The following is a 12,768-nucleotide window of genomic DNA, read 5'->3' on the forward strand; positions in this document are numbered from 1 at the left end:
CCACTCCGTTAAGACGCGGGAGGGGGCGGGGCCAGGCACCCGCCCCGGGAAAGGGCGGGGCCGGGCGGCCCCCGCAGGGCTGGTGGGAAGGAGGAGGGTGGGGCCGGGCGGCTCCCATAGAGCCGTGAGGAGGGGGCGGGGCCGGGCGGCTCCGGAAGGGCCGTGGGGGTTTCCGCGGCGTCCAGGGTTGTCGTCCGTTTGTCTTGGGGCTGCTTCCGTACCGTAATTTCTGGAACAAGGCAGGCCACCTCGCTGCGCTGGCGTTTTCACCCTCAGACTCAGCCAGCTACCCGGGGTGGGGTCGCGATGGAGACAGAGCTGGGCGAGGTGAGTGCGGGGGACCCACGGGCGCCCGTGACCCGCCGGGTGGGCGGCCTCCAGGCGCGGGGTCGTCCTGCCGAGGCCGGGAGCTCAGGGCCGCTTGGCACGAAAGAGCGGGCTGTCTGGTGCCGGAGACAGAGAAGGGCCCAGAAGGCTGTCCTCGAGGTGGTGACTGGAAAGGAGGTAGGAGGCTGGAAAGAGGGGCGTCCCCGGTGAGACACGCCCCAACACAGCGGGACCCTCAGGCGCTCTCAGGTGCTCATTCCCTGAGATAAATTTATCAAATTGAGGGTGAAGACATAGCACAACGTTACAATATATTTACCATTATTTCCTCACTGAAACGTAGCACGTTCTTTATAAACGCTATTGATGATGGAACACGTCTCTTTTCATTAAATATATGTATATATAATTTCAACAAATAATTACAAAACCCGAAAATGTTGCTAGCTGCCACACAAGACAGCAAAAGGATGGCACAGTCCATAAAAACTAACTACGAAAAAAATTTAAAATACAACTGGAAATTTTAAATTTATATGCAGTAGCACAATATTTTAGGGCATTTATGAGAGTAGAAGACAGTGATTGGTTATTGGAACTATAATTTGTAGCCTTGATAGAACTGACAGAGTATTTAAAAATATCAAATCTTTGGGGAATCTTTTATTTTGTATTATTTTTGAAGCTCTTTCTCCGGCACTGATACCGAAGGATAAAGAAACAGTTCAAATGACAGCCACTTCACGAGGCTTTGTAAAACTCGTGAAAAATATATTTCAAAAGAAAGGAAAACTCAAGTTATCCCGGAAGTAAATGCTAGTGGGTTCTGTTAATTATTTTTGTTTCCTTATCTGAGAAGTTTGGGAAGGGAGCGTGAATTGAAATGGGTTGCTAGTTTTGGTTATAATTCAAGGGGCTTTATAATAAAAATTAAATGGGATTAGAATTTTTAAGTATAACCGAAAAGGCTCTAAAGCAAATGTTTGTGTTACTAAAATAGAAACTTAAAAATGATTACTAGTAACTACTTTTGATATTCAGAATTCAAATACTTTTTTCCCTTGTATCCTCCCATCTTTCTAACCTGAAATGAATAAAGTATTTTGAGATTTTATGCATGTATGTTAAATATATTCATATACAACTTTGGTATTTGATAAGTAAAATTTTTAGAATGTCACCATATGTATCACATAGAAACATACAAATTTTTGATTAAATGTATTTTCTTCTGGAAGTTAATGAAAGCTTTAAGATTCTCATTCCCAGGGCTGTAATAAAGCAGGAAATTTAGTCCCACAGTATTAAAAAAGGACATCAACTTGATTAATTCATTTTATAAAATAAAAGTATCTGAGATTAAATATCTTTTGAGTTGAATTTTTATTTCAGCTCCTGTTGTGTATTTTTATTTATTAAATAGCCTTAACTCTCAGGCTCTTTGGTTTGTAATCTTGTTTAATGATCTTACAACTATGTCTTTATAGTTACTGTTTGAAAGTCTAAAATGAGGGAAAAAGGAACCAATTATTCTATTTTCAATGGTAACCTATTTTGTGTGTGTGTGTGTGTGTGTGTGTGTGTGTGTGTGTGTGTATAGCAAATGCCTAGTAGATTAGAATTTAAACTCATCCTAACTATTGATGAAAGTTGTGTTCCATTCCTTGTAATGTTGGCTTTGTTTGGTGTGAAAAATACTAAGACAGCAGATTCTCAAGCTGTAACATACCAGCAAGAGAGAACAACCTCTGAAATAGTTTTCAGAAGCCAGAAAGAACACCTACATAACCTTGCACCGTGTACCTGGCTTGCATATCAAGCACTGAGTGAAGATTTGATTCCTGCTGTTTCAGTTGTCCTACAGTAACAGCCCCTGCCTGCAGTAATAGCCCTTGCCACTGTTAATATAAAGAAGACTTCCAAAATGCATCTCTCTGAGCTATATAGTCTCGCAGCAGAAATAACAGAGTAGATGTCCTTTCTCATGGTGGTTTTCTAAGACCAGATTATATACCTTTGTGGTTTAAATTAATGAGTTTCAGAGTACTTTGTATTTTGGGACGTGACAATATTTTACAAGTGCCCACCATGTGGAACAAGGTGATCAAAATGAATTAAGGTGGTTGGGTGTTAGAAAAATCATGGTAGTATTTTCTCACTTTTTTCTAGTTTTATCCAGATATAATTGGTATATAACACTGTATAAATTTAAGGTGCATAGCAGAATGATTTGATATATGTATATATTGCTGGATGATTACCACAGTTCGTTTTGTACCATCCATCACCTCACATAGTTACAGATTTTTTTCTTGTGATGAGAACTTTAAGATATGCTCTCCTAGCAAATTTCAAATATACAACACAGTATTAACAGCATCCTCCAAACATTTCAACTTGTTTTAATGTGAAATATAACTCATATGTAACCATGAGATATTTAGATAAATATGGATACAGATGTAGTTCTAGATACAAATACAGATATAGAATCAAGGTGTCTTTTAGAATTCAGAAGCCTCTCCATATATTCTACGAATAGCAAAGGTCAGAGTAGCCAGCAGAATGAAGACAGATGTTCTTGACAAATCTGTAGAAAGTTGCTGCAATTTATAAGAATATGTAGGCAGTCCTCACAAACTTCCTTGTTTGGGCCACAAAAGTGAGCAGTTTTCTAGGTAGCCAGCTCTGCAATTCATATCAGTAACTGCCTCAGTAACCCCTTCTTCCCTCCTGAGAGACACGTTTTTTGATGCCACTTCTCACTGACAAAATTTAGAAGAGAATAAAGTGATGGTGAACTGCCCAGAGACTATCCAGGACAGACACACATACACAGAGTACTGCAAAATAGAAACTGCTGAGCAATAAATTAAAAATCAATCAGCAGTGTATCACTCAGATAAAAAATAAGTAGCAGTTGCATTTCCAGCATCCATGAAGATCCTCTCATGATCCCTCATAACTATTCTCTTTCCACCCAAGAGGTAATCATAAGGAGGAGTTATATAGTAATCGCTTCCTTAACATTCCTTTATTGTTTTGCCGAATCAAGAATTCTTAAATACGATAGTTTAAATTATCAAATTTGATCATTATATAAATGGAGTCTGAAAGTATATGTTCTTAATATCTTGCTTTCATGTACTTTTTTTATTTAAACATTTTTTATTGAGTTATAGTCATTTTACAATGTTGTGTCAAATTCCAGTGTAGAATTTGAATATACATGAACATACATACATTCATTGTCACATTCTCTTTCACTGTGAGCCACCACATGATTCTGTATATATTTCCCTGTGCTACACAGTACAATCTTATTTATCAGTTCTACGTTTTGAAATCTCAGTCTGTCCCTTCCCACCCCCTGCCCCCCTGGCAACCACAAGTTTGTATTCTATGTCTATGAGTCTGTTTCTGTTTTGTATTTATGTTTGTTTGTTTTATTTTTAGATTCCGCGTATGAGTGATCTCATATGGTATTTTTCTTTGTCTTTCTGGCTTACTTCACTCAGAATGACATTCTCCAGGAACATCCATGTTGCTGTAAATGGCGTTATGTTTTTTTTTTTTTTTTTTTTTATGACTGAATAGCATTCCATTGTATAAATATACCACATCTTCTTTATCGAGTCATCTGTTGATGGACATTTAGGCTGTTTCCATGTCTTGGCTATGCTTTCATTTACTAAATAATGCTTTTGTGAAATTCATTCATGTTGCTTTATATAACAGGTATCTGTTCATTTTTTCCCTAATTTCATTGTGTGATAAAACACATTTACCAACTTGACCACTTTTAACTGTTCAATTCTTCAGATAAGCTCTCTGCTCCTTTTTCTCTCTTCGTCTTCCCTTTTTGGGTTTCCCATACTATGTATATTGTTCCATTTGATAGTGTCCCATAAATCCCTTAGGCTCTTTTCATTTTTCTTTATTATTATTTTTTGCTCCTCTGAGTTGATAATTTCAAACGATCTCTCTCCAAATCCACTGTTTTCTCTTCTATTTGATGAAGTCTGATGTTGAACACCTTTAATACATTTTTCAATTCGTTTATTGTATTTTTACAGCTCCAGAGTTTTTCTCTTATTATTTGCATCTCTTTAGGATATTCTCATTTTGTTCATAAATCATTTCCTAATTTTGCTTATTTGTCTGTCTACATTTTTCTTTTGGTTTTTGAGTAAACTTAAGGCGGTGTTTTCAAGTCTTTGTCTAGTTGGTTAGAAGTCTGAATTGCTCTAGGGTTAGTTTCTGGATATTTATTTTGTTCCTTTGAATGGGCTGTTTCCCTGTTTCTTTATGTACCTGTGATTTTTACTGAGATTTGGGAATTTGAAAAAGCAGCCATTTCTCCAGTTTTTATGGAATAGCTCTGTGTAGAGGAAGACCTTCACTAATCAGCTCAGTTTAAAGGCTCCAGGTCCTTTCTTATGTTTTCCAGGAATGATGCATCTTCTCTGGGCCTTTGCATGTGCTTTTTTTTTTAAATTTCCCCATCTATACAGCTGCTTTTAAGGGTGTCATCCCTGATTTCTCCCGGTCATCTTAGATTTCTATTTTATTTCTCTGCCCATAAGCTCATGCCCCAAGGTTCCAGTGGGACTGCAGACTACATGTATCTCCAGCATGTCACAGTACCCTCCACTGTTTTCAGCAGCCTCCAGTCTGATATCTAAACTCTGCCACCACTCTCATCACTGTTCTTAGTCAAGCAAGACAGAAATAACCCCCTCAACCAACCCCTAGAATGTGACAAGAAGGTTTCATCCTTGTCTTTCTGTCCAAGGTAGGAGCTGAGAATTGAGCTGTTTCCTCCAGATCGCACAGAGATGTAACATGAAGGAGGTGGGGCAAGGGTGAGCAGAATGCCACAAATTTCCTGCCGGTTTGAATGCAGCTGCTTCTTTGTGGGGTGTTCCTAACCATTTTCTAGAGCTCTCAGAAAGCTGTTTTGGGCCATAAATTGTTATTTGTTCAGTGCCATTTGGCTGACCTTGGATCTGTACTGTTTTTGTTCAAATATATTTAAAATATGTTTTTACAATTGTTCTTATATATCTGATAATTTTATATCTTGTCTTAAATGGAACTTTTCAAAGATTCTTTTATCCTGCTTATTCCTTCATTTAGAAATGCAGCTTTTATCCTAATTTTCACTTTAATTTTGCTAAACTTATTAATTACAATAATTTTTGTACAGAGTTTTTGAAGGGGTATTTCTACCTTCAAGCTGAGAACATCTCTAAGTAGTAAAGTTTTTTTCTCCCTTTTTATTCCTTACACATTCTTTCTTGTATCTTTTATGCTATACAGATTGTGACTACTTTTAAATTTTTAATGAGAAATAGTTATATGGATCCTTGAATGGTACATCATCTCAAAGATAAAGCTTTCAACATTTTACCATAAAGTATGATGCTTGCTCTAAGTTTTTTATATTTAACACTAATTATATAAGCAAAATCCTCTATATTTCCCTTTTTGGTATAACATGAAAGGTGTTCAATTTTAAAAATAACTTACATGTATCTCTGAGGAATGTGTTTCTTCTTTATCCTAATACTATAGTAAATTACCTTTCATTTCTTGAATATGTCAACTTGGTTTTGAGGTATTATACCTTTAGTACATTTAAAATTTTATTTTACACTTAAAGCTAGCTTATTACTTTCCTTTCTTACAAAGTTAATGTCAGGATTTTGTATCAAGATTCTGTTTGACCTCATAAAACAAGTAGTTTCTCACTTATGTACTGTACCCTGTAAGTCTGATGCATTTTATGCCTTAGTTCAGAATGTGTTATTGGAATAACTTCCTTAAACTTTGCAGTTTTGGTCAAGAATTCTCTGTGCCTTTTTCTCTGAGCCAAAGCAGGGTCATATTCAAGGCATCCCACGACATCCACGGTACACTCGTCAGAGAACATTACCGCAAACAGAGTTGCTTTATTTAGGAGTAGGTTTCCTCTAGTAATTTAATACAAATGGTGTAAGCCTTCAGTGTTTTCTAGGTTCTCACAAGCTTGGAACAGTAGTTGTTTAATATAGCCTTCATTTTCCAAGACCAGATCCAGCTTTTCCCTATGGATATGTGAGGAGAGAACTGAGGTCACTAAGTCAGCAATCTCTTCAAGTTTATTTGAGTTCACGTGTGGGCAGGTCAATCAGATGACTTGTTTCAGGCATTTCTTCAAATCATTCTTCTGGTTCATCAGTGAGGTCCTGTGTGGCTTCACTGGTTGATTCTTACCTTGAACCTGACAAATTTTTTTCCGAGATCTCATCACAGCCCGCTTTTTCCTGAAAACTTATTGCCAGATCATAGTTTTCAGCTTCTGACCAAACAGTTAATGGATCCTGTTGTCTCTGATGTGCAGTGTTTGGGTTTATCTTTGATTCCAAAAGCAGTGATCCATTGGACTCTGCCGGGTCCAGTAGCGACATCCCCTTGAGCTCCTCCACGGAAGTGGAGGAGACGTGCCCGGGGCCTGGGTCTTCGCACTGCCGATCGTCGTCAGGGTGTGGACCTCCGCTCTCCGCGCGTGTGCGACGTGGCGGCTGCTGTGCCCGCGGCTGCAGCCGCCGCCTCCCCGCTCGCTCTGCCGCGCCGCTCAGCCTGGAGAGACGGTAGCGGCGGCCGCTCCGGAGACGCCCGAGATCACCGTGGCTCCCAAGGCTCAGCCGCGGGAAGGGGCAACGGGAACCAACCGAGACCTTTCAGCCCGACGTCCCGGTCACCCCTCGCTTCGCCCCTGCACACGCCCACCCTCCCCGCCCTTTGCCCCCGGAGCTCGCTCTGCTGCCGCCGCCGCCGGTCCGTCGTCTTTTGACCCGACCCTTGTCTCCTCCTTTCTCCTTTCCTCTCGTGTTCCCATTGAATAAAAAGATACCGCAGCTTCATTACACATACTACCTTTCAATACGTGTATGCACTATAATTATTTTCACAAATATTCTGATTCCTTTTACCCCACCTTCTAAATCAAAGAATGTTTTAAAAGTGAAAAAAATGGAATACATGTCTTTTAAATTCTACCCTTAACCATTTCATGTGGTAACTACAGTTTTAAAAACAGATGTTTTGATATGAGTCATACTCATTTTGGCTTTGTTTCCAAATAATCACATTAAAATTTTTTCACAGATGTATTCGTAAGTGAATAATGTATGCTTTGTAGGAAATATAGTAAGTTTGAATCCACTTATCTCACTATGCTGAAGAATTTATTATTCAGTATCAATTTAATTAAAACTCACAATGTTGATTTAAGTCACAAAGTAGGGATTTAAATTAGATGCTGTCATAAATTGCAAGATAATTTCCCTTCAGTCAACATTTGCTGTTTTTAAATCACTTTTTCATTTCATAAATGGAGATATTTATCACAAATACCTTTTAATGATAAGTAATTCTCTGCAAATAGAATACACATATATATATCTGTATTTGTATCTGTATCTATATGTATCTGTAGTTAGATATTACTCCTGCAAAGTGACATCCCACTACCAAGAAAAAAGACCTCAAAAATATTTTTTATAGTCAAAAAGAATATACTCTCTCATGATATCTGTTAAACTCAATATGTGTCTTGCCATTTTAATAGGAAAATTAGATAATTAAAATAATCTCATTTTGTGAGTTCCTTTTCTATTCCCTTGGCAATGAGACCAAAATAGTTAAAATGTGTTTTTTGGAAGAAAGACTATAAATATTATTTTAGATGAAATCTCAATATTTTAAGTACATCCAGGACTGTTCTAGTTGAGGAGATTCGTTCATCATAGTTGTACATGTTCATTTTCCTACACAATTTTTTAAAGAAATCTGATTAGAATTTACCCAGCATAAATTACTTGTTCTCATTACTTGCTACTTTTGGTGGCTGACGTATCTCAGTAAATCAACAGTTATGTAGCTTTAAAAATTCTAATGTTCTGATTGCATGTAAATGATTAATATATTCTGATTTATCTACAATATTTAGATTAAAATATCTTGATTAGATACTTCTTATTAAAATAATACCAGGACTATTAATAAGAATGCTTAAGTAAATGCATTTGGAGAGCATGCTCACTGATGTTTAAAAAGGATGTTTCCTAATATAAATGCAAACAGCAGATAGTTTTAAATGCCTTTGTGAAAAGCAATATTAATAATCTGAGATTTAATTTTTTACTTGTTATCTTTTATGATCATACTTTTGAGAATACAGAATTAATTTGAGAAAGCAAGAGGTAATACAAGTGTAAAGTGTGAGTTGTTTTGCTGTTTTTAGTTTTATCTAAAAAATAAATTGTTTTAGTCTTTACATTTTATTACGTATTAACCAAACATCTTGGAAAATCAGGAGAGGATAAAAATCCTTATATAATATTTTTCTGGTAGTATGAAATATTACCTGACCAAATGTGAATTATGTATTAGAATTTATTTTTAATAATTCTAGCTTTTAAACCTTTGTTTAGCTTACAAACAATTCATTTTAACCGCCCAGTCAAGACTTTTCCCTAGAAGTAATGCTGGAAATAATCAAGACATACAAGCTTAGGTCTGTTTTCAGAGATGTCCTTCAGAGTGTTATTTATGAGAATGAAGATTCTGGAGGAAAAACACTAATAGTCAATAATATAGAAATGTTTGACTTAAGTGTTGCATATATGAATCACATACCAAGTAAGAATCAAATTTTGGTTAATAGTGGTAAGTGAAATGTTAATGACACAAGTCAGATGAAGTTCAGAATTACAGGCCTATATATAAGCCTGCTTATTCTTAGTTACATGAGTATAAATCTCTGTCTATAAGCATAAGCAAACGTACACATACACGTATATGTATACATACACACACATACACGTTGACGAAAATAAATCTTGGAAAGAATTATGCAAATTATTAATAGAATTAAGTTTGTTTTTCAAATTAAATATAACATCCAAACATAATAAATACTCATAGCCATTGAGTTCTACAGTGCTCATAAAGTTATCCCATCCTCCCTACACTTGCAGCTCAGTTTACCGATACAGGTAAAGTATACATCAAAAATGTTCATCGTTTTAAATTCAGGTAATACACAGTAATAGTATTAACCTATAAGTTGAGGTTAAAGAAACATTGTTAAATATTAAAATATAATAAGACTTATGTGGTAGAATGTTTTAATTTGAATGTATTTATTGCTTGGATTCAGTGGGAAAAAATTATAGGGCTAACCCATCAGAAATTAATTGATGAATAAATTCACAGAAGAGTACTTATAAAGAATAGATGAACTGAGGTACAAATGAAAGTTTTGGCCTTGGTGGGGAGAAATGATTCTAAGAATGGACTTTGTGACTTTGTGCTTGAAGGTATACATTGGACTAGAGGATAGAATGCATAGCTTCTCTTCAACGTATAATGAAGCGCTGTGGAAAAGTGTGGACTTCCTGAATTATGCAGACGGTGTCACATAAGGTAAATAAAAAAAAAATACATGCTTATACTTAAGTATTTGTAATAGATAAAGATTTCATATATCTACATATTATACATTTTATACTTTTCCAGTTTGCACCTTATTTTCAGTTCTTATCTTATTTTGTTATTTTCTTGATCCAAACTAAGGTATCTGAAACTGTGGATATATATAAATTAGTATCATATTTGAACATAACATTATTAGCAAAAGAGTAGAGGAAGTCATAGGAACAGTTTTGTGAAGAAGATTGAAGATTACGGGAGATTATTTTCTATTTCCACTAATTCTTTCTTTTAAAGGTACACACACACACAAGACTGACTACATAAAATGTGCTGAGAAAATTCCTAAACTGGTATCAAAAAGAAAGTTTTCCACAAACACACTACTCCTGTATCTCAATCCTTCACTTTGATGACTTTATGCTCATTTAGTCATCTCTCTTTTTAACAGTCACTTTTAGTAAACATTTGTTTGTTTTTGAGAAACTGTCTTGAGGGAGCTCAGCTGTTGGATTTAGAAGAAAATCAAAGCTTCTGTTATAAATATGTTCTCAGAATACAAGTACTATAATACTAGTATATTACAAAGTATTCTATTCAAAGAAAACTGTGTTTAAGATTTAAAGGAAAGTATGATGACAGTGATTCAAAAAATTAATGATAACAGCAAGAGGTAAAAATTACATTAAGAGAAAACAAATGAAGATTTTAAAATTGAAACATTCAATAACTAAAATTAAAAACTCACTGTTGGGACTCAACAACACATTAGAGGTGGCAGAAGGAACAATTAGTAAAGTTGAAAACAGGTCAAAAGAGATTACCCAGTCTGACAGACAGCAAAAAATTAAGATAGTTTCTCGTAGAACTGTGGTACACCAGTAAGCATGGCAACACACACAAACCTGGCAGACCAGAAGAGAGAGAGAAATACAAAAAAAATTAGAAGACATAATGCCTGAAAACTTTTTAAATTCAAAGAAAACGTTAATCTGCACACCTAAGTTCAACAAACATTGCAGAGAACAAACATAAGAGATTCACAACTAGACAGCACAGACAGTTGAAAGACAAGGAGAAAATCTTAAAAGCAACGAGCAAAAGAATTCATTCTGTGCAGCAAACCATGAGATTAGCAACTGACTCCTTATCAGACACGTTACAGAACTCCTTTAAGGCCTCGTATTAGTAAATAGTAAAGCAAGTGTACGTATTTTGTGGCCTTCATTTAGGATAGATAAATACCACTTTTCTGGTGTTCAGTCAACACCAAAAATGCCTTACTTTATTGGTCTTTGGAACCAAGTGTATGTAAGAAGTCTGGCTTGCCTGGATCTGGATGTGAGCCAAAGCTTGAAGAAATACAGACAAGGGTTAAGTGAGAATACCAAGGTTGGTAACCTGAAGAAAATCATACACACAATTTGGCTGAAAATGTAGCTGGTGAGCCAGAGTACCAGAGCATGGAAGAAATAGGCAGGCAGAAACCTAGTTCAGTGATCAGATGAATGCAGATCGCCTGGAAAGACTTGGGAGTAGCATAAATGTCCCATGAATAGATATTTTTTCACTAAAGCATGATGCACAGCACAGCATGTACATAAGCTGACTCGTTTCAGTTATCAGAGCTGTAGTGACAACACAAGGACCTACTCCTTTAACAGTAAATAAAGGGGAATCTACCTACAAGACTGGAGTATCAGCACAATGTACAGAAGAATAGGAGGGCAAAATACATATAATTTTCAAAAGACTGGGATGTGCTACAGTGTTATTAAATATCATGGAAAAGCTAAGAAGTGTGAACTATCTTTACAGGGTCACTATCAAGAAAGCGGTCAAAGTACTAGGAAAATAATCCATAATTTAAAGAGAAAGTTTTGAGAATTTTGAGAGTAGTGAGCAAATGTATACCAAGAGTAGGGCAGGAACATGAGAGGGCAGGCCCAGGAGAGGGCAGGTACAGGAGAGGGCCGGCCCAGGAGAGGGCCGGCCCAGGAGAAGTCCTATTAGACTTCCAAGAGATGACGTTGAGGGGCAGTGGGTATTTGAGTCTGGAATACAGGAGGGAGGTCTGGATTGGAAATGGCAGTTTGGAAGTTAGCAACTTGTAGAGAATACATAAAGCCCTAAGGCTGTTGGGGGCGGCAGCAGAAAGTAGTAGAGGCCAGAAGACTGAGCCTCAGGGGTGCTGTGTGCCAGCACTCAGGGGCTGGGACTGAGAAGACCGGCCAGGGCCGTGGGAGGAAACCAGAGCAGCCTGAGACCCGGGAAGCCCCGTGAGGAAAGGGCTTGAGGAAGTTGGGGAGAGCAGCGGTGGGAAGTGTGGCTGCCGGGCCGTGCGAGGAGAGGACAGAGCTCCCCGTGCAGTCAGCACCTGGTGGGTGGTGGGTGACCCTGTCGTGAGCAGTCGCAGTGAGTGGACACGCTTGCTTGGATGGAAAATGAGAGAAATCAGAGGAAGCGAATGGGAACAGCTCCTTTGCAGGGGCAGGAGGCGTGTGTGCCAGAGAGCAGAGAGATGGGGCCGCAGCTGGAGGGTGAATGCATCATTGTTTTTGAAGATGAGGGAAATAACAGTGTATGCTAATAGAAAAGATAGGTTAAAAGGGTAAATTAGTAACACCACATTCACTTAGGTCAGGGGAGTTGCAGGTGAGGGCAGGTGTGGGCACAGAAATGCCCCTGAGAGAGTCAGCTTCAAAACACTTGCCAGGTCCAGTCCACTCAAAACCAGCTCCCAGGAGTGTCAGCCACTTAGGAACTCTACCGCCCCCTGCAGTTTTGATCCTGGCAGGGCCAGAAGCCATAATTAGCCAGCTGAGGGAGGAAGGATGGAGTTAGGCAGGAAGAGGAGGCCTTCCCTGCCTTCCACCCCTCCTGCAAGTGGTCAGCCAGCAGCATGGCCTCGCTGAGTAACTGACGTGGTGTTTCCATAGTTACGTGATTAAAAAGTTCTCA

The 12,768-nt window shown here is 37.8% G+C and overlaps 1 protein-coding gene across 1 annotated transcript in view; it reads left to right on the top strand.

The window, feature by feature from the left end:
* Positions 1-306: 306 nt before the first annotated feature.
* LOC135319260 (ankyrin repeat domain-containing protein 30A-like) overlaps positions 307-12,768 on the top strand; it is a 64,013-nt gene continuing 51,551 nt past the window's right edge. The window contains exons 1-3 of the mRNA XM_064478773.1: positions 307-504; positions 6,774-7,156; positions 9,751-9,801. Of these exons, the coding sequence (XP_064334843.1) occupies positions 307-504; positions 6,774-7,156; positions 9,751-9,801 (632 nt within the window). The remainder of the gene's footprint in view (positions 505-6,773; positions 7,157-9,750; positions 9,802-12,768) is intronic.

This window comes from Camelus dromedarius, chromosome 24, assembly GCF_036321535.1.
Source record: "Camelus dromedarius isolate mCamDro1 chromosome 24, mCamDro1.pat, whole genome shotgun sequence".
Taxonomy (NCBI): domain Eukaryota; kingdom Metazoa; phylum Chordata; class Mammalia; order Artiodactyla; family Camelidae; genus Camelus; species Camelus dromedarius.